Source organism: Papio anubis, chromosome 1 (genome assembly GCF_008728515.1).
Source record: "Papio anubis isolate 15944 chromosome 1, Panubis1.0, whole genome shotgun sequence".
In the NCBI taxonomy this organism is placed as follows: Eukaryota; Metazoa; Chordata; class Mammalia; order Primates; family Cercopithecidae; genus Papio; species Papio anubis.
This window is the reverse complement of record NC_044976.1, coordinates 20,812,799-20,834,460: the sequence shown is the minus strand read 5'-3', so window position 1 is coordinate 20,834,460 and position 21,662 is coordinate 20,812,799. Positions and strand designations below refer to the sequence as shown.

General features: G+C 52.2%; 1 protein-coding gene and 1 long non-coding RNA gene across 4 annotated transcripts; one reads left to right on the top strand and one right to left on the bottom strand.

Moving 5' to 3' along the window:
* On the bottom strand, nt 1–3,113 carry C1QA (complement C1q A chain). The gene is made up of 3 exons (XM_031665272.1): nt 2,922–3,113; nt 1,848–2,017; nt 1–780 (listed from the first exon to the last, which is right to left on the bottom strand). The coding sequence occupies exons 2-3, from the start codon at nt 2,008–2,010 to the stop codon at nt 206–208; spliced, it is 738 nt and encodes a 245-aa protein (XP_031521132.1). The 5' UTR covers nt 2,011–2,017; nt 2,922–3,113; the 3' UTR covers nt 1–205.
* A 5,539-nt stretch (nt 3,114–8,652) lies between these two features.
* LOC103882207 lies at nt 8,653–21,437 on the top strand. Of its 3 annotated transcripts, none has more exons than XR_002521518.2 (3): nt 8,653–10,504; nt 17,725–17,832; nt 20,041–21,437. It is a non-coding gene; the product is annotated as an uncharacterized LOC103882207 (long non-coding RNA). The 3 variants fall into 3 exon arrangements; XR_002521515.2 differs by lacking the exon at nt 8,653–10,504 and having other exon boundaries at nt 16,528–17,832; nt 20,041–20,143; nt 21,102–21,437; XR_002521513.2 differs by lacking the exon at nt 8,653–10,504 and having other exon boundaries at nt 16,528–17,832.
* The last annotated feature ends 225 nt before the right edge of the window (nt 21,438–21,662 follow it).

The window sequence follows — 21,662 nt, the reverse complement described above, 5'->3', positions numbered from 1 at the left end:
TTCGGCAGACACAGACACAGATGTTTTTATTCCAGGAAGAGTTCTAAGAAACGAGCTGTCTTAGAGCATGTGTCACAGGGGCAGCCAGTCCTGGGGCTCTCGGAGCCAGCCCCCTCCCTTCAGCAGCTGAAACAACAGCGCCCCCATTTTACAAAGCAGAGCATGGAAGCCAGAGGGGTGGGTGGGGGAGGGGTCCTTCCCGGGCTCAGGTGGACGGGAAGATGAGGAAGCCGCTGAAGACGCTGTCAGCCTCAAGACCATGGTAAATGTTACCCTTTCTGGGGTCTTTTTCGACCCAGACCTGGTCACCCCGCTGCAGCTGAAGCACCATGCCCCCTGACACCACCTGGAAGAGCCCCTTGTTGGTGGTGTCACAGAAGCCCAGGGAGCGTCTGACCTGGCCCCTTGAGGAGGAGACAATGGACAGGCAGATCTCCCGCTCGGACACCACCTGGAAGGTGAAGTAGTAGTAGCCGGGTACAGTACAGACGAATCGGCCCGAGTGGTTCTGGTACGGCTCTTCCTGGTTGGTGATGACCGTGTCGAAGATGACCACGTTGCCCCCCATCGGTGGGTTCCGCCGAATGGCCGAGAAGGCCGGCCGCGGCTGGTCCTTGATGTTTCCTGGGTTGCCCTTGATACCTTTAATTCCTGGGATGCCACGGTCCCCGAGGGGGCCACTGGGCCCTGGGTAGCCCACCTTGCCGGGGTTTCCAGAGGGCCCGGGTTCCCCCTGGTCTCCTTTAAGGCCTTGGATGCCTGTCCTGATGCCAGGGGCCCCTGTGGGGAGAAATACCAGATTGGGAGTCAGAATCCAATGCCTACCAGTCCTCAGGGAGAGAGCTGGACCCCCTGAGTCTATGGGATAAAGGGCAAGGAAGCACCTGGGCCTTCAGGACATCGATTCTGACTAGCTGTGTGACTTTGGGCAAGCGTCTCAACCTCTCTGAGCCTCCGCTTCATCTGTAAAGTGGAGAGAAGTGTGAACAGGCACTTGGGAAAATGTCAGGTTCTGGGAAATGCATGGCACTCTGGCTGCTCTGCTGTGCTCCTGCCCAAGGCTGAGGACTCCATACCCCTCTGGGGGGCACTGGCCTTGACTTCTTCAGGTTCGGGGACCACATGTAGGATGCCCGGATGCAAATTATTGCAAATGTCTATGTGATCCTTCTGGTCTGCTCTGGACTAGGAGGCCTCGGGGGATTCCATGAGACTCCCTTTCCACTTTGGTCAGGACCTCCTCCCTTTTCCATCACCCCCGGCCTTTCTTCTAGAATTCGAGAGTTTCTGAAGCCTAGAGGTGCTGGGGAGGGGGAAGCAGGGACCGTGTTGGGGGTGCTGGAAGGAAGCGAAGGGTCAGTTGCAGTTATTTGATCCCTCTCTCTGTGCCAGGCAGCGTTATTTCTCCATTTTACAGATGAGGCCACATAGGCTCAAAGAGGGCCGATAATTTGCTTGAGGTCACACAGCAAGGCAGTGGCTCCTGAGTCTAAACTCTGGGTCCTCGTTTTTCTGTTAAGAGAACCGTGAGCAAGCACTCAGCATTGCTGCCAGAACTTTCACATTCACTGCTCAAAGGGAGCAGAGGGAGTCATTCTCCAGAGAGGGAAGGTGAAGCCGAAGAAAGAGGACCCAGGCAGTAAAGGGGGAGTGGAGAGGCCTGAGGACATGGCCTAGGGAGAAGGCTAGGCCTCCCTTAGCCCCTGGGGCCAAGTGCAAACTGGAGAGGATTCATGGGGCATTGGGGGCAGACGGGCTCCTGATTCTCAGTGCCACCCCAAGCCTTCGCTCTGGAGGCCAGGCCAGGCCAATGTCCAAGGGGCTAGGTCCTGAGGGAGAGTGCTTACCAGGCTCCCCTCGCTCCCCCTTGAGGCCTGGCCGCCCCGGTCTGCCGGGTCTTCCTGCCACCCCGTTCTTCCCGTCTGGTGCTCGGCACACATTCTGGGTCACAATAGAGGCCAGCGATATGGCCAGCACACAGACCACCAGCCATCCCTGGGGGCCTTCCATGTTGTCCCTGTGGAGACACGGGAGGGCCTGGACAGGCTGGACATCACACTCACACCCAGCTCACACCCTTGAGTCCCATGCACACAATGATATATGCACAGCCCTCCCCCAGTGCACATGCACCCTCCGGGGCTCTCAATGTCCACTCTCAATCCAGTGCCAGGGACCCCACACATATACACAGAACCACAAACTCACACACATCCACACATGTAACCAAGCACACCCACATCATCACACATTCACACAAACACAGTCTCTCACACATGCACCTACAAAACACAGTAGGCAAACTCGGAAATCCACTAAACCCCCCCTAGACACACAACTGATACCCAAATAGACTCTGTCCCTCACTCACACGGACACACACATTCATACACTCCCACAGGTGATCAATTTCATTGAACAAATGTGTACTGAGCGCCTGCTCCTTGTTTAATTAACACTGGCTCACCCAGATGGTGGAGCTGTGCATACGCACAGGAATTCACAAACGCTCAACACCACACCTGCTCACTCTTCTGCATGCTCCGCGCCTTTCAGTATCCACCTGAGCACGGGAGGCTGGCTGCCCCCACAGTCCCCTCTGCTGGGTCCCACTGCCAGCTCTGGCACCCCAGGCTTTTCCTTCTTTGTGTTGGGGGGCCAGGACCCAGGAACCCTGGTCTTACATTCAGTTGCTGGGTCTAACTCATCGCCTTTCACCCTCCCTCAAGCCCCGGCTCAAGGAGTTAAGTTCCCTCCACTCACCCATTCTGGGTTCCTGATCAGCGCTGCACTCCCATCCCTATCCTAGAATCAGCCACAGTTATTTCCCTCCCTCCCTGCCTCAGTTGCCCAGCCTACTGGACCAGCTCCCCTGGGTCCCGGAACTCCGCAGCCCCCTCCCTCTGGGACTCTGGCCTCACCTGCCTCCCGTTGTGAACTCCAACTGGATGCTCCTGCCCTCTGCCCAGGGACCCTGTGGGCTGCCCAGCAGGAGTGGCGCCAGGCTGTGGCCAAGTTTCACATCCCTTCCCACTTCCCCTTCTCCAGACCTGCCCCCCTGAACTTCCCCAGGGGCCAGAAGCTCACCAGGGACATTTTGAGCAGACTTCAGCAAGACATTGGATGTCCTGCCCCAGCAACAGCTGGTGTGGGGGTGGGGGCAGTGAGGCCAGTGCCTGTGAGGACATGGGGTGGAGGCCGTGCAGGATGAAGCTCTGAGAACCAGAGAAGCACAGAACACCAGAGCAGAAGGAATCTTTAAAAAAATCTGTCCCTTGTAGAACTTTTCATGATTATGAAAGTGACACGTAATTCATTGCCAAAAGCTTGGAAAATACAAAGAAGAAAGAACAGTGCATTGGTGAGAAGGAAGCACAGCAATCTGTTTCTAGACTTGCTGCTTCCTAGTTGCATGTCTTTGGGAAATTACTTGACGTCCTGGGCTCTCAGTGTTATCTGTACATTGGGAACGAGGTTCTATGTCATCTGATTATTGTAACATTTTAATGACCTACACATACAAAACACTTGGCACATGGTGAACACTTAACCACTAACTTTTGCCAACATTTAAAAAAACAAGTCTGGATGCTTTGGCTTGCGCCTGTAATCCCAGCATTTTGGGAGGCCAAGGCAAGCAGATCACTTGAGGTCAGTAGATCGAGACCAGCTGGCCAACATGGTGAAACTCCATCTCTACTAAAAATTTAAAAAATAGCCAGATGTGGTAGCATGCACCTGTGCAATCCCAGCTATTAGGGAGGCTGAGCTGGGAGGATTGCTTGAGCCCAGGAGATTGAGGCTGCAGTGAGCTTTGATCTTACCACTGCATTCCTGCCTGAGAGACAGAGCAAGACCCCATCTCAAAAAAAAAAAAAAAAAAAAAAGAGATGGCAATGGCAGGCCATCTGGAATGGCTGCTGTCATCACACTGGCTGCGGTAGGGAGGCACGGCCAGGGCTGCATGCTCCATGTAGCCAGTGGGAGCTGGGGACAGTGGGAACCCCACCCTCCTGGGCACCTCTGCAGCTGCCAAACCACTGCTGAAGACCCAGGCCTCCTGCTCCATGGAGCAGGCAGGGGCCCCCGCCACCCCCCATGCAGCTACAGCTGCCTAAACTGTAGCTGTGGACCCAGGCATCCCTGCACTCCTGGGGGCCCAGGAAGGCACCCCACCAACCATTGCAGGCTCAGAAGTGCCTGCTCCCACTGCCTGGCTTCTCCCTGCTCTTGGCACCCACTCTGATCTTGGAGCAAAGCTGGTGCTGAGCCTGGGTGCTGTCGCAGCCTGCCTTGGTGTGTGCATGCTCCGGGAGGTGCTAACACACTAGCCCCCTGCTGCCTTGGCCCCCTCCGGACTTTGGGCACTGACTAGCATGGAAGGAAAGCCAAGGGGAAACTGAGGGCAGCTCAGTGCTGACCTGCAGGTGCCCTTTGGCATGAACAGCCTGGGCACCATGAACAGTAGCAGGAGACAGACAGGCTCCTGGGGGAAGGGGATGGGTCCCTGGTGAGGCCAGGGAAGGCCTGAAGGCTGGGGGCCAGGCTGCCAGTCCCACAGTCCAGAGTGGGAACTTGTGGTATCTTTTCTGGGCTTGCCTATGGCCACCCATGGACCAATCAGTATGCACTTCCTCCCCTCTGAAGCCCGTGAAAGCTTCAGGCTCAGCCAGAGCTGAGCAGACATTGGGATGACCAGCTGCCGAGAGGAGCTACCCGCTCCAGGGCCTCCTCTCTGCTGACAGCTGCAGAGACGGCAGAACAACGTGTCTGCAGAAAGGAGCTTCCCACTCCAGGGTCTTCCCTCTTCTGAGAGCTGGGAAGTCGACAGGTTGACCTGCCTGCAGAGAGGAGCTTCCCATTCCAGGTCTCCACTCTGCTAGGAGCTGAACACTCGTCAGGACACCCTGGCTGTGGAAAGGAGCCGTTGCCTGAGGGAGGCCTGCAGGAGGCTGCGCTGTTCTATCGCTCAATAAAGCTCCTCTTCGTCTTGCTCACTCTCCACTTGTCTGCATACCTCATTCTTCCCGTTTGCAGGATAAGAACTTGGGACCCATCAAATGGTGGGGCTGAAAGAGCTGTAACACAAACAGGGCTGCAACATGCCCCTTGCTTGCCATGGTGTGACCGAAGAGAAGGAGAGAAGAGCTGCGGCCCTTCGGGGAACCCAGACCTGGGAGCTCCCCAAGCCAGGGCTGTGACTCCCTTTTTGGGGCCCCGTGGTTCCTGGCATCTCCAAGCTTCTGGGTGCCACCGTGTTCCCTGGTGCCAGCCATGGAAGCTGCTTGTGGTGTACCTGGTTTAGCCACAACCTCTCAGAGAGCTGGCGCCCATACTGGCACCTGGAGCTGTTCACCCTGCTGCAGCAGCCGGCATGTCTGACTGTGTGCAGTGGCCAGACCCCACGTTCACTCACACACCCCTCACTGTTCCATCCCTGACTTGCCCTGGGCAGATGTGCAACCCAGGCTGGTAACGTGAGCTGGGTGCAGCCTGCCAGGTGGAGTGAGTGAAATGAGCCCAGTGGGCCTGAGCAAAACGTGGGCAAAGGTGCCACCAGTCACAGAGGTTTCCGGCCAGAAAAATGACACCCCAAAGATCCCGTAACACCATCTCAAAAAAAACAAAAAACAAAATCCAGCAGTGAAAACCTGTGAATTCTACTATATAGAGATAATTGCTGCTAATGTTTGAATGGATCATCTAGCCTCACTCATATTAAGTGACGGGGTGCTCATTACCTGTCCGCACAGCACACTGCTTCATTGTTGGCTTGGACCTTGAGAATGCTTTTTTGTAGATAGAGAGGCTCTGTCTCTCCCAGACTGGAGACAAATGTGTTCAGGCCTGGGCTGACCACATCTGTCTGCTTCTTCTCATGAGTATGTTTTTGTTTGTTGGTTTGTTTGTTTTTTTATTTGTTTTCTGAGAATTTTGCCAGAGGCAGGAGGAGGAAAAGAGGAGGAGAGAGGAGATAAGGGAAAGCTGTTGTAAGCGGGCAGATGAAGGGTTTTCCAGCTTTGGGGACTTCTTTTTCATTTGCAATCTTATGTGGCATCTGACGTATGTCAAACAGATAAAAATGGGGATACTGGGCCAGGTGCCGTGGCTGAAGCCTGTAATCCCAGCACTTTGTGAGGCCGAGGCGGGCAGATCACAAAGTCAGGAGATTGAGACCATCCTGGTGAACACGGTGAAACCCCGTCTCTACTAAAACTACAAAAAAATTACCTGGGCACGGTGGTGGGCGCCTGTAGTCCCAGCTACTCGGGAGGCTGAGGAAGGAGAATGGCGTGAACCTGGGAGGCGGAGCTCGCAGTGAGCCAAGATTGTGCCACTGCACGCTAGCCTGGGTGATAGAGCAAGACTCTGTCTCAAAACAAAACAAAACAAACCAAAACAAAAACTGGGGATACTGGGTTGAAGGGTTGGGGCCCAGAGCTCCTCCTGACAGCCCCTCCCATGCTCCCTGCATTCAGAAAGTTCATAGAGCTGGAATCTCACCTGCTCGGTCCATACCTAACTCACAGTGTGACCCTGCGCAAGTTATCTCATCTTTCTGAACCCCACTTTCTCCATCTACCAAGATGAGGGAGTGGGTGGGAAGCGGGAAGACTGCCCCAAATGATCTCTAACATCCCTTGCAGTATCCATCTTCCTCTTCTTCTTTTTTTTTTTTTTTTTTTTTTTTTGAGACAGAGTCTCACAGGCTGGAGTGCAGTGGCTCGATCTCGGTTCACTGCAACCTCTGCCTCCTGGGTTCAAGAGATTCTCCTGCCTCAGCCTTCTGAGTAGCTGGGATCACAGGTGTGCATGCACCACCATGCCCGGCTAATTTTTGTATTTTTAGTAGAGATGGGGTTTTGCCATGTTGCCCAGGCTGGTCTCGAACTCCTGACCTCAGGTGATCTTCCCATCTCGGCCTCCCAAAGTGCTGGGATTACAGACGTGAGCCACCACGCCCGGCCCAGTATCCATCTTCTTTGACTCCATTGCATCAGCCTCGCTTGCCTGCCAGAGGAGTTAGAAACGTGACACGCCCGAGCCGGAAACACAAGCCTCACGTGCCCTATTTTACTCTGAAGACACAAAGGACCAGAGACAAAAAAAGACTTGCCCAGGGTCACACAGACAGGGGCGAGCTGGCAAGAGGATACCGTGAAAAGCTTCTTGAAGTGTCGTTTTCAAAATATTGAATACCCAGTTCCTATAGAAATACAGTGTGGGAATGTGTCAGTGTCTTCTTGTAGGTTGTTAATGGAGGAACCAGCTGGGTGACAAAGCTAGTTCAATGGATATGGAAAAAAGAAAATATGTATACCTGTATATGGAAAGAGAGAGAGAGTCAGTTAAAACAACAAGAATTCTGGAATATTCATAAGATTGCTAAATTAGATACAAAAACTGGTTAATGTTCTATAGGGCAGTACAGTCAACATGTCGGGGCTATCTTCTCTATGGAAAAGAAATCATTTGCATCTCTACCAGACAAAAATAATTTGCAACTTATCAGTTTTCTACCAGTTAACAGCTATCTTTACTGAATCTGGGCTCTAATCAATAGTAAATAATAAGTCAAGTCAAGTGACATTCCCCTACAGTGTCAGATGACCCTTAGGAGGGCTTGTTAGATACAGCTCTCATTTGACTTTGAAAGGACACCGGTTATCTATTTGCCTTATTTCCAAGTGTTGGATGATTTTACTTATCAGGCTGTTGCAAGAGTATAAACACTTCCCAAGAAATAAAAGACATCGATACTGATGTACATATCATTAGTGTGAGAAGTGAAAGGGTCAGCAATGGCCCTGTGCATGTCACAACAGGGACACCTTCAGGGGGAGAGGAAGGGCATATTCTTCCATTTCTCCAGAGCCCAGACTCCTAGACGGGAGGCAGATGTGGGGAAGAGAGGAGATTCCTAGCCATGCTTGCACCGTCATGATCCATGAGGTTCAGTCTCAGAGTGGGGTCAAAGGTCAAATAAATAACCAAAAAACAATTTTTAAATGACTCGAATTCTTTATGGCGGAGTCACATCCCATTCAAGGGTTGGGTTGCAAAATCAGCACACGAGGCAAACATTGTAAATGGTGGAAAAATATCTTCGAACAGCGTCACGTGAAAGACTGTATTACCGTTTCACAATGGACTTTTGCTGTCAGTTTTGGCTCCAGCAGTAGAACAGATTTCTTGTTCTTCAGTTGAGTACCAGTTGGTTAAGGTTAACCAACTTCCCCATCACTCACACACAAAGGAATTGAATCTTCGGAGACTGGAGCCACCCTCGGAGGTGAGGTGTTTAGATCGTGAGGGGTTCACAGGAGCTGAGGCAGACTTGGGGACAGCAGACCTCTCCCAGCCATGGTTCTTCCAGAAATAGGCTCTTAGAAGACAATATCGCCTGGCCGGGCATGGTGGATCATGCCTGTAATCCCAGCACTATGGGAGGTCGAGGAGGGTGGATCACCTGAGCTTGGGAGTTCGAGACCAGCATGACCAACATGGAGAAACTCTGTCTCTACTGAAAATACAAAATTAGCCGGGTGTGGTGGCACATACCTGTAATCCCAGCTACTTGGGAGGCTGAGGCAGAAGAATTGCTTGAATCCGGGAGGTGGAGGTTGCAGTGAGCCAAGATAGTGCCATGCACTCTTGTCTAGGCAACAAGAGTGAAACTCCGTCTCAAAAACAAAAACAAAAACAAAACAAAAAACCTGCCTCACTTAAATTGTAATTTCTAGTTGTTTCTCTCTTGGAGTCCTATTAGGCAAAGTGGAGATACTCAAGTGTGTATATAATGTGACTCTGAGGTTCTTGTATATTTCTTTTAAAAAATGAGGCGTAATTTGCACAGAGTAAAATGTGCACATCTCAAGCACACAGCTCAGTGGCTTACACCTGCACGCACAAGCCCTCTACCACCGCTCGGATCAGAGTGCGGAGTATCTATCTCCCCAGCAAGGCGGCCGTGCCCCTCCGAGTCAACAGTGCTCCCCTCCACCCACACAATAACTGGTGTTCTGCTCTCCCTCACCATTGATGCCTTCTGCCTGTTCTCGAACTTCGTGTCAATGGAATCAAGCAGCCTGTGCTCTTTTGTGTCTGGCTTCTTTTGATGAACATGCCAGTGAGATGCATCTGCGTTACCGTGTGTCAGTTTGCGTGGTATTGCTGAGTGCTATTCCATTGCATACGTGGTATCACACTTTGTCTATCCCTTCTGTTGGTGTGGAGTTTGGGCTATGATGAATAAAGCTGCTAAGAACATTCTTGTGCAAATCCTATGCCACACTCAGCCCTGTGAACAGATACACTCACTTCTCTGCTGTACGTTTGAACACCAAGAAGGAGGCGTAGAGTTGACACCAGTGCTCTTTGCTCTCTTCCATCCACTCCTCCAGACATCTGTCTCCAACTTCCTGTCTCCACCAAAAAATAAAAATCCCCCTGCCCCTCTACCCAGAGCCACTGTTCCTCCTTCTCCCCCACTCTCCTGCTCTCTGTTCTTTATTATGGAGATTGTCTTAGTCTCGCCTTTCTTGCAAAATCCTCCTTCTGGGCCTTTTGGGGTCTATCCTTCCATTATCTGTCCCCACCACCCAATAAGATCAGGGTTCCATTATTAAGTGGTTGGGGGAGGCGTTTGGAATTGGGGAGGGAGCTGTTGTGCGAGAGAACGGCCATGCGTTGTCTGTGCACACTCTTTATTCTTCACTTTTCTTGGCAGATAAAAGCACTTCTTGGATTATTTTATGAAACGCAGAGGGGATTGTAAACAGCAAATCAGTTGTTGTGGAGATGGAGGCAGCGTGTGTTCAAATTCAGTGTCTGTCTCTCTTTGGCTGTGTGATCTTGCACGAGTAACCTGCTGTGTCTGGGGCTCTAACACGTCACCTGTAAACTGGGAATGATGACCTCAAACTACGCGAGGCTTCCAGGTAGCAGTGCGGCTGGTCTCTGGCACACAGTAGGTGCTTAACACAATGTCTTACCTCCTCCTACTCTCACCTGGCACTCAGAGGGCCGGTGCATGAAAGAAAATGTGGAAAAAAAAAAAGACAAAAAAGATTTATTGCGGGGGAGAGTGAAGAAAAATAGGAAGAAATAAAGCCCCCCCAGATGGAAGCCAGCACCCTGAATGCCCACGAGGGAGGCAGCCCAGCCTGGAGGGGAACAGGGCGGAGCTGCTCTGGAGACGTTCTTCACAGGCAAATACAGCCAGAAGCCACCAGGCAGGTAAGATGTAAAAAGATTAAGAGGATTAAGAGAGAATTTGGAAAACAAACAGATCGGGCTGTGGGAGCCAACAAGGAGGTATTACCTCCACCTTGTGAGGGCTGGGCCTGACGTCAAGGTTGCTGGGAGATGCTAGCTTCCAAGGAGCTCACATAGGCACGAGGGTCACAAGAGAGCAGCTAGGGAGAGCCCGGAGTACAATGATCTCCACCATCTGCCCATCACAGGACCTGAAATTCCGCCTGTGAGGAATTATTTCCACAGGGTAAGCATTGTCCTCTCTGGGGTGTTTTGAGGTTGATGCTGCACCGTGGTGTGTTTGCAAGATGTTAACAGGCTCTTCCTTGTGAGCCCTACTGAAGTGAACTGGCACGATCTCAGCTCACTGCAACCTCTGCCTCCTGCATTTAAGCAATTCTTCTACTTCAGCCTCCCGAGTAGCTAGGACTACAGGTGCGCACCACCACACCTGGCTAATTTTTTTTTTTTTTAATACAGACAGGGTTTCACCATGTTGGCCAGGATGATCTCTCCATCTCTTGATCTCATGATCCGCCTGCCTCGACCTCCCAAAGTACTGAGATTACAGGGGTGAGCCACCGTGCCCGGCCTAATATTTTCTATTTTTAGTAGAGACGAGGTCTCACCATGTTGGCCAGGCTGGTCCCAAACTCCTGACCTCAAGTGATCCGCCTGCCTTGGCCTCCCAAAGAGCTGGGATTTCAGGCGTGAGCCACCGCGACTGGCCTGGAATAGTTATTTCTACCACATTGGGTTACCTTCCTGAGAGTGTGCCATTGGCATCCGCCCTGCAGATTGGGGTCTGAAACAGCAGTCCTGAAAGTGGTGGGGAGGAGCACAGAGGAGATGAACATGTTGAGTATGGGGACTCCGAGGGCGAGATCTGCCAGCTTCACACATTTACCTCCCTCGTGCCAGGCATTTAACATCATCTCACTTAATTGACACGGGATCCTTACAGGGTGGTATTTTGGTTCATTTCCAAATATGAAAAACTGAGGCTCAGAGAGGTGCGATGACTTGCGCATGGGCCTAGGTTTGCCAGATTTAACAAATGAGAGTTCAGGATGCACATTTCAATTTGCATTTCAGATCAACAACAGGACGCATGGGATATACTTATGCTAAAACAATGATTCAGGCTGCATTTTATCTGGCAACCTCCGTAGGTCACACAGGCGAGGGGTGAGGGTGCGAGGGTGTTCCTGTCTGCCTCCCAGGGGGATGTGAGCCTCACCTATCTACCTAGGGGCCAAGATCACTGCCCCGGTGGACTGGCCAGAACCCCAGCCCCGTTCCCCCACCATGGTTCCCACATCATCACCATGGAAGGCTGCCTTCTGGGTGTCTCTGACTACCCCAGACTTTTTATCAGGAGAGACCACTGTGGGCTGGAGGCAAGGGACTTGGGTTCTATTCCTTGGACAAATCACCCACCCTGGGCTTTGGTCTCTCTGCTGGAAAGAGAAGGGAGCTGCGCTGAAGCGGTGGGTCCCTGGAGCAGTCACCTGGGGGAGCTGGGGAAGAACACCACTGCCAAGCTGCATGCTCTCTACAAACTCAGAGGCTCGGGGTGGGGCCTCTGCATTGAAACGGGTACCCTGAGTGAGCTGAGGCTGGCAGCCCCGGCCTTTTCTGGGGCTTTGACAGTGACTAAGGGTCTTCCCAACCTTGGCACATTAGCTGGGCCTGCCCTGGACCTTTGGCCATGACCTTTTGGTATCTGACAAGTGGGGAGAGGCACTGGAGGGCTTAGAAATGACTTAATGAGGGAGAGGCGGAGCCCAGGGGGTTGGGGAGGGGAGAGAAATGCCTTCATGGTGGGGGCAAAGCCAGAAGGCCACGTTTGTTAGGTGGGGGTAGAAGGGAGGGAAGGTCCCTAAATCTCCCCAGAGTCTATGACCATCTCCAATCTTGGAATTCAGGCCTATTTCTTATACCTGGCTCCTGAGATTCCCTGTGCGGGGGCTGGTGAGGTTACTGCCATCATCCTTAGTTAACTGATGGGGGATGCAGAGGGCTGAGTCACCTGTGTCACACAGAGGAGAGGTCCAGTCTCCAGCCCACAAGTCCTGCCCTAGGATGGTCCCGGAAGGGGCCCTGTCCCAGCCTCCTCCCAGAGTCCTGGGTCAGTGGGGCACTGCCGTTTTCATTGCGAGGTTCTGAGCCTCTGTCTCTGCCCTCCGGCGGCTCACTGTGGGCCTTTGTCCAAAGGTCCCCTAACCCCAGCTATAATCAACCCTTCTTTCCCTGGAACCCAGGGCATGGCCAGGGTCACATGGTGTGCAGGGCCAGTGCTGGGATTTGAGCGCAGGTCGTGTGATGCAGGAGCTCGCCCTCATTTTTTTTTACCTGTGGAACCGCTCAGGAATTTGGGCTAATGACAGCTGCCGCTGCCCTGTCCTCACCCCCCTCTCCCAGCCCTCTGCTGATTACAAATAAACACCCGGTCTACGCAGGAGAGTAATTAACTCTCCAACATGGGGAGGACTAATCAGCCTGGAGTTTGCTGCAGGTGGGAAAAAGCGAAGGCTTTTCCTAAGTAGTATGCAAATGAGCCTGTAGTATGCAAATGAACCCCTCCTGCTCCTGGGAAAGGCTGTCAGAGCTGGAAGTGCTGCTGCTTCCAGGGACAGGCTCTGGGAACATGGGCCGGCTGCAGGGGCTTGGGCCTTTAGGTTTAGGGGGGTTGGGAGGTCAGAATAGGGGTAGGGGTGGGGCTCACCTTGAGGGTCTCCAGCACACCTGCAGCCCTTGCATGAAACACTGTGGGGATGGCAGAAGGAAAAATAGGTACGGGGCTCAGAGAAGTGGCTGTGAATCTGAATACCACTGTCCTCACCTGGGTGACCTTGGTCTTTGTCACCGTGCTCTTGCTCTGCTGCGGAGGTCATGGAGGCCTTGCATTGCCATGGGTGGAGCCACGGCATCCAAGTGGCCTGGCTTGCTGAGGAACTGCATGAGAGATAACTGCCCTGGAGAGTCACCCAGACCCACGACAGGCTTTGCAGGAGTAGAGAGTAAGCCTTTGTGGTGTTCAGCCCCTGCAATACAGTTGTTACTGCAGCATAACCGAGCTTCTCCTGATGGATACAGCAGAGGATAAGCCCACTGGAGAATGATTATTACATGAACATTGTTGTCCTCATAGTCTTCATCACCCTCCACGCCTCCCTTCACCTTGTCAGGGCTGTCGTTGTGTCTGACAACATGCTCATAGAACCCTTCTGGCAACACCATCCCTAGCAGGTCCCAGTGGAGCTGTCCGGGGTCCTGTCCTCAGCCTGAGCGCTCCACCATTGCCCAGACTTTCATCGGTTCTGTGCCATTGGGCTGGGCACCCAGGAATCTGAAATGAAAAACATCCAGATGTACCTTTGGAGAGCTTGCATGCTGCTGCAGAGGCGGACATAGAAATAACTCCAGGACCGAGCAGGCCATGGGGCCCCAGAGACACCCAGAAACAAGCCGTGGGTAAGATGAGAGCCACCCCAGTGCAGGAATCTTGCGAGACTTCTCAGAGGAGGAGGCAGGAGGTGGCAGCAGTGACACCTGCTCGTTGCTCATAGGCTCCTCTCACAGTTCAGGTCTGAGTCCCAGCTCCTCGCCTTCCCACTGTGTAGTCTTGGGGTGCACAGTGGACTCTTCCTTCCTAAAGCCTTGGTTTTCTCAACTGTGAAATAGGACAATAAAAGTACATCTTCTTGGGAGTATTGCAATGGCTGAGTGAATTAGTATGTGTGAGGTGTTTTACTCAGTGCCTGGCATGCAGTAACGTTCAGTAAATGGTTGTTCTTTTTTTTGTTTTGTTTTGTTTTGTTTTGTTTTTGAGACAGAGTCTCACTCTGTCGCCCAGGCTGGAGTGCAGTGGCGCGATCTCGGTTCAGTGCAACTTCCGCCTCCTGGGTTCACGCCATTCTCCTGCCTCAGCCTCCCGAATAGCTGAGACTACAGGCGCCCGCCACCATGCCCGGCTCATTTTTTTGCATTTTTAGTAGAGATGGGGTTTCACCGTGTTAGCCAGGATGGTCTCGATCCCCTGACCTTGTGATCCACCTGCCTCAGCCTCCCAAAGTGCTGGGATTACAGGCATGAGCCACTGTGCCTGGCCAATGGTTGTTCTTATTACCTCATTTGGCTTTTGCAACAACCCTGTGAGAGAATAGAAATAACTAGCGTTATCACTGTTCCACAGATGAGAAAAATGAGGCTCAGAAAGAGCAAGTGACTGGCCTAAAACCACACAGTTAAGAGCTGGCTGAGTGTGGACCAGAAGCCGGGCCTGTCTGACTCTGAGCCCTCGTTCACTGTGCTACTTGGGGTTAGCATTTGTGCCCTCAGACCTTGAATCTCACCTGCTCATTCTGGCCTGGCCGTATCTCCCACTGTTTCCATGTCTCAAAGCCCTAGCCTGACCCTTTGAGACTCCACTATTTTTTTATTGTGATAAAATATACATACCATAAAATTTACCATTTTAACCATTTTAAGGGTGCATTTCAGTAGCATGAAGAGCATTCACACTGTTACGCAACCATCATGACCATCCATCTCCGGAATTGTTATCATTTCATACTGAAACTCTATACCCGTGAAACCGTAAGCCTCAACTGCCCCTAAAGCCACCGTCTCATTCTCTGCCTCTGTGAATTTGACTTTTCTAAGTACTTTTGTTTTTCTTCGATTGTGTGCAGTGGCGTGATCTTGGCTCACTGCAACCTCCGCCTCCCGAGTTCAAGCGATTCTCCTGCTTCAGTCTCTGGAGTAGCTGGGATTACAGGTATGCACTACCACACCCGGCTAATGTTTTATATTTTTGGTAGAGACGGGGTTTCACCATGTTGGCCAGGCTGGTCTCGAACTCCTGACCTCAAGTGATCTGCCCACCTTGGCCTCCCAAACTGTTGGGATTACAGGCATGAGCCACTGCGCCCGGCGGTACTTTGTATAAGTGAAATTATGCATCCTTTTGTGACTGGCTTATTTCACTTAGGATAACGCCCTCAGGGCTCATCCATATTGTAGCATAGATCAGAATATCATTCCTTTATAAAGCTGACTAATATTTCATTGTATGGACAGACCATGTTTTATTTATCCATCCATCCAGTGATGGACAGTTGGGTTATTTCCACATTTGGCCATTGTGAATAATGCTGCAATGAACACAAGTGTACAAAGTCACCACCTTCCTGAGACCTCCATGGGGGCCACTCCCCAAGAGCTTTGCCAGGATCCACAGGTCCCAAACTGCCCATGATCCAGGAACCAGGGCCCGCCCAGCCCCTCACCCACTGGCCGCCTTGCTTCCCGCTGAGCTCCGTGCCTTTGCTTTCCCCGCCTGGTGTGTCTTTCCCCAGCATCTCCACCATCCAATGCCACTCACTCATCAAGGCTCACCTTGAATGCCCCCCGCCCCCACCCATAGCCTTCTCTACTTTCCTTGTACTGTCTGCTACCTCTAGTCCTCACCCTCTGTTTGTCCCTCACTTAGGTCTCTGATTATTACTATTATTATTATTATTATTATTATTATTTTTAGTAGAGACAAGGTTTCACCATGTTGGCCAGGCTGGTCTCGATCTCCTGACCTCAGGTCACCGCCAGCCCTAGCCTCCCAAAGTGCTGGGATTACAGGTGTGAACCACCGCACCCGGCCTCTGTCTCTGATTATTTTTAACTTTAGACTAGTGTTACCTGTGACTGCCCCCTCTTCCAGAATAGGGAATTTCCTTCAGAATATTGTTGAGAGGGCTAGGCACAACAGCTCATATCTGTAATCTCAGCATTTTGGGAGGTTGTGGCAGGGGGATCCCTTGAGGCCAGGAGTTTGAGACCAGCCTGGGCAACATAGCAAGACCCCCATCTCTTAAATAAGAATTAGCTGGTCCGGGCATGGTGGCTCACGCCTGTAATCCCAGCACTTTGGGAAGCCGAGGCGGGCAGATCATGAGGTCAGGAGTTTGAGACCAGCTAGCCAACATGGTGAAACCCCGTTTCCACTGAAAATACAAAATTAGCTGGGTGTGGTGGTACACGCCTGTAATCCCAGCTACTCGGGAGGCTGAGGCAGGAGAATCACTTGAACCTGGGAGGCAGAGGTGCAGTGAACTGGGATCGCACCATTGCACTCCAGCCTGGGCAAAAAGAGCAAAACTCCATCTCAAAAATAATAATAATAAGAAGAAGAATTAGCTGGGCATGGTGACGCATGACTGTAGTCCTAGCTACTCAGGAGGCTGAAGGGGGAGAATTGCTTGAGGTCAGGAGTTTGAGGTTACAGTGAGCTATGATCACTACTGTACTCCAGCCTGAGCAACAGAGTGAGACCCTGTCACTGGAAAAAAAAATATTGCTGAGATGGACTTCTCCTGAATATAAGGCAAAAATGAAAAGAAATGAGAGTCCTCTTTCTTTGAAATGTGTCTATCTTAAGTGAATAAAGCTGGTGCCTTGTGCCAGCGCAATGAATTAGAGGTAATCTGGCTCCCTGAGTCTTGCTACACGTTCTTTGCCAAGTTAGATAAGACAGTCACTTGCCAGAGAAGCATCCTAGACAGACCGGGTTCAAATCCTGGCCCTGGGCCTTCCTGGCTGTGTGGTACCAAGCAAGTTACTTTATTTCTCGGCACCTCAGTGTGTCCATCTATGAAATGGGTGTAGTGATATAATCTACCTCACGTGATTGTGACAGCTATTAATGGAGTCAATAGGGTAATAATGTCTTCGGAACAGTGCAAGGGTATAGTAAGCGTTCACCAAATACCAAACATGATTTATTAAAGGAATACATAGTGGGGGCTCAGGGAATCTTTGCCAAATTAAAGGGAAGAGTGAGACCCAAGAGGGAGTTCGGATCCAAAGTAAGCAGGTGCCAGGGGTCTGGAGACAGCTGCTCAGCCTCCCCTCGGCTGAGTGGGTAACACGATGCTGGCTGCCCACACTGCAAGGCTGTTCTGGGCATTAGTGTGGGGCTTAGGGTGGAGGCATAGGGCAAACAGGGCAAAGGGCCTTTGACCCAGCTCTTTCCTCCTCAGGGAGAGGGACTTCTGAGCAGCCTTCTTGGGAGCCCCCACTCCCTGGCTTTCTCCAGGCAGACAGGCAGTTGCTGGGAGAGCCAGGTGGGAGCTGGCACATCTGGGCAGCAGCTGTGGGATAAGCCATCCTCCCCTCATCCCCCACTCTCCACAGTAACTGAGGCTGCGGGGGGGCCTTCTGAAGGCTGGGTCGACCCCGGCAGGAAGGAAAGGAGGCAAAGGCCCATGGGATGGACTCTAGGGCCAGCCTGGGGTGATGGGCGAAAGTACCAAGTCACTCTTGGAGCCAGGCCATGGTCAGCAGTTTTGCCCAGGCACCTGGAGAGGGCACTGGGACCCTGGAGAGCCAGGTTCTAGGCCCAGTGGAGCCTGTGCTGCCTCAGCCTCCTCCTCCTTTCTCAGGGTTCACTATCTTTGTCTCTAATAGGTACTATCCTGCCTCCCCCCAGGGGCTGTGGGGCGATGCTTCTAAGAAGATGCTCGAGGCCAGGCGCCATGGCTCACACCTGCAATCCCAGCACTTCGAGAGTCCAAGGTGGGCAGATCACTTGAGGTCAGGAGTTCAAGACCAGCCTGGCCAACATGGTGAAACCCCATCTGTACTAAAAATGCAAAAATTAGCTGGGTGTGGTGGCAAGTGCCTATAATCCCAGTTACTGGGGAGGCTGAGGTAGGAGAATCCCTTGAACTTGGGAGGTAGAGGTTGCAGTGAGCTGAGATCACACCACTGTATTCCAGCCTGGGTGACAGAGAGAGACTGTCTCAAAAAAAAAAAAAAAAAATTCCTTGTGAAGAAGCTTCCCCAAACTCAGGCAAATCTAAGGGCATCAAAGTCCTGCCGGTGGGTGACTCGCTCAGTGGTCCCTCCCACCATCCAGCAGACAGTGGAGCGGGTCTGAACATAGAGAGAGATGTTTATGGAGCAGGAAGAGGACTGGCTGGCTGGGAGTCCTCTGCTCACTCTTCCCCTCTGTAGCCCATGTGCTTGCCTTGAGTAATTGACCTCATCTTGGAGCCTCAGTTTCCCTATCATGGATGGCACCTTGCAGGGCCAGGCAGTTTGAAAAAAAAAAAGAAAAGAAAAAGAAAGAAATTGTACGTAAATGTTCACAACTTCCCTGCATGGTAAAGGTTTCACTCCTGATTAGGTGATATTGCTTGCCCTAGGCGTTAGCACATGTGCTGTGTGGCCTTGAGCTGGCACCGTTGCCTCTCTGAGCATCGGTTTTCACATCTGTAAAATGGGAGTGACACTCTCCCTCGAAGGTGCTAAGTATTGGTGGACAATGAAAATCCAAGGTCTGGGTGCAGTGGTTCACACCTGTAATCCCAGCCCTTTGGGAGACTGAGGCAGGTGGATCACCTGAGGTCAGGAGTTCGAGACCAGCCTGACCAACATGGCGAAACCCCGTCTCTACTAAAAATACAAAAATTAGCCAGGCATGGTGGTGCACGCCTGTAATTCCAGTTACTTGGGAGGCTGAGGCAGGAGAATTGCTTGAACCTGGGAGGCGGAGGTTGCAGTGAACTGAGATTGCACCACTACACTCCAGCCTGGGCAACAGAGCAAGACTCTATCTCAAAAAATATAAAATAAAATAAAATAAAATAAAAATCCAAGGAAGCCTCACTGAGGTGTGAACCAAGGGCAGTCGCGCCTTCCCCTGCTGTACACCAGGCTGCCCCTGTGTGTGTCGGTTGGACAATAGGATCTTCAGGAGTCTTTGCAGCTTGACTTGGACACTCCCAGGCCTTCATCTAAGCCTCTGGATTCCTTGGAGCCCTCTGTCTCGCTTCATTTGGTCTATTGCCTGCTTTTACCTGAGGGCTGTTTTTGATGACTTAGCGGCCCTTGGTCCCCCAGCCCCAGTTCCCAGAACCCAGCTGTGTGGGGGGGGTCTTCCTTGGCAACGAGGTATCGGCCGTGACTTCCTGAGGCTCTCAGCATCCGTGAGGGGCTAACTGGGGGCGCCACTCCAGAGCACCCTCCTTTGCTTCTCAGCAGGAGGGAGTGACCAGGTTATTTTTGTGATAAAAGTTGAATAAATGGAAAGGCACGGTTTTTATTCAGTGGGTAATTAGCTGCCGCTGCTGCACTCCCTCCTAATTGTCTCTCTCACTCCAGACGGGCGGAGATCAATAGGAAATGGCCGCTGCGCGGTGAAAGTCACAATTAATTAATTGCCGGGCGTGCGTGTGTCTCCATCTCTGTCACATCAAAGGGCCAGGGGCAGCAGCTGCCCGAGTCTCGGCTCTGCTGGGCCGGTCCAGCCCAGAGGCCTCAGACGCGTGTGACCACGAGCCACAAGGCAGCCTTCCTGCCTCTCTCTCTGGCAGCAGGGGGCTCCTAGAGAAGGGGTCCCCTGAGACCTTAAGCTTATCATCATCCCACCACCGCCAAATGTCCACCATAGCATCCCTGCCTTGGATACCCCAGGCTTGGTCCTCTGCTGCCCTTTGCCCATTCAGTCTATTCTCTTCCCTGCAACTTTGGCTGTATTGGTGATCAGAACAGTGGTTACCTCTGCTGGTGGAAGGGAGGTGGTGACTGGGATAGGGAACATTCTGGGGTGCTAGAAATGCTCTACATGTTTTATTCAGGTGGTGATTTCATGGGCATACACCTGCATCATAAGCCATTTGATGCAAAAGCCAAAGGTACACTTAAGATGGATGCAAACAGTTACACACACACGCAGCACCCCTCCCCGTTCAGTAGTAACCACTTCCGTTTATGTGCCAGGCATGGAGACATCAGGATGATGAGGATGGCACCGCCAGTGAGTGATGAAACCACAGGCCCTACTTAAACATCTCTTCCCTAATCTTCACCACCAGCCTTGAAGGTAAGTAGCATTATTTCCACTTTACAGACGGAAAAACAGGGGCACAGAGAGGGGCTGGGAAGGAACAAAGATGAGGAGAGGCGAGAAGAGGATGGAGGGTGGTGGGGAAAGCGGGAGGGAAGGGCTTGTGTATGTGGAGGGCTCTTGTGCCCCAGGCATGAGCTTGAAGCTCTGCATACCTCCATCTCTCCATGAAGGTGGAGCCATGCATCCCATTTTACAGATGGGGAAGCTGAGGCTCAAAGAGGTACAGTCCCTTGTCTAAGGCCACACTGCCCGGAAGTGATGGGACACATCTGGAGTTGCCTCACTCCAATGTCCCTGTGATTGGAGAAGGAGGAAGAGCGGGAGGACAGAGATTGTGGGCGGGGCGGGCTGGAGAACCCACGGAGCCAGGAGGCAGGTGGCCTTAGTGACTTACAGAAAGAGCTGGGGGTGAAAGGGGGCCCGAGGCCGAATGAGTGAACCTCGCAAGGTGTGAGCACAAAATAGGTCCTGCTAAAAGACACCACCATGTGGGTGCACACACACGTACACACAGTGCACACACACACACTTCAACATTTTTGCTCTGTTCCAACCTTTGCAGAGGGCTTCCTGCTGCCTCACGGGGGCCAGTGTGTTCAGCTTCTCCTCACCTGCCCCCAAGGTTTGCTGTGCCCTACATACTGCCTGGCACAGAGATGGGGCTTGGTATGTGGGCTGGGAGCTGGGCAGGGCCATGCTGAACTCTGGCCACACGGCCTCCTACCCAAGGCCTTTGACTGTGCAGGTGAAGCCTGGCTTTGGGAAGCATCAGGCCTGCCTGTCCCAGGCCCCAGCCAGTGCTCCTTTGTCCTGCTTCGGCTCTCCCAAGCGGGCTCCTCTGCCTCCCTGAAGCTCACAGGTTGACAAATATTGTAACAGCTTCCTGCTGGTGGGGGAGGCGATACCCATCCTTTGGTCTGCTGTTTCTCAGTGAGAACACCACAGCGAGTCCAGCCTCCTGCTCCCGGCTGGTCGTCAGGGGAGGCCACCTCCATGCTCCCACCAGCGTTGCCGCCTGTCACTGTGCCTTTGAAGTGGCGCCTGATTTTCCAGTCTGTCTGAAGTTGCTCGCTGTTTATGCAGCAGCTGGTCCGGCAAGTCCCCCAGCCGGGCCTTTCCATGACGGTGCCAGCCGCTGGGGACTCAGGGAGACAGCCACCAGGCCTCCGGGGGGATAATGGGAAGAAGCCGAGATGCCATTTCTGTCTTCAGGGTCTTCTAGACTGAGTTTGCTTATTTTTTGCTTAAAAGGACAAAAAAAAAAAAAGAGTTTCTACGAACTCCAACGTGCTATCTCTCTTCAAAGAATCAAAGAAAAGAGAATAAAGATTTAAAGCAAAACAACAACAAAAAAAACAAGAGCCAAAGATAAAATTCTTACATTTCTTTGAACATTTATATGGCTGCAACTGCTGCATGGTGGAAGGTGCTAGACTGGGAATGCTTTTGCAGATGCTAATGTGCCGTGTGACCCTGGACAAATCACTGCTCT

Excerpts from the sequence above, each read along its gene's own strand:
- C1QA (XM_031665272.1), bottom strand. The coding sequence starts at position 2,010 with ATGGAAGGCCCCCAGGGATGGCTGGTGGTCTGTGTGCTGGCCATATCG. Across the intron at positions 781-1,847 it reads GGGGGAGCGAGGGGAGCCTG|GGGCCCCTGGCATCAGGACA; the intron begins GTAAGCACTCTC and ends TTCTCCCCACAG.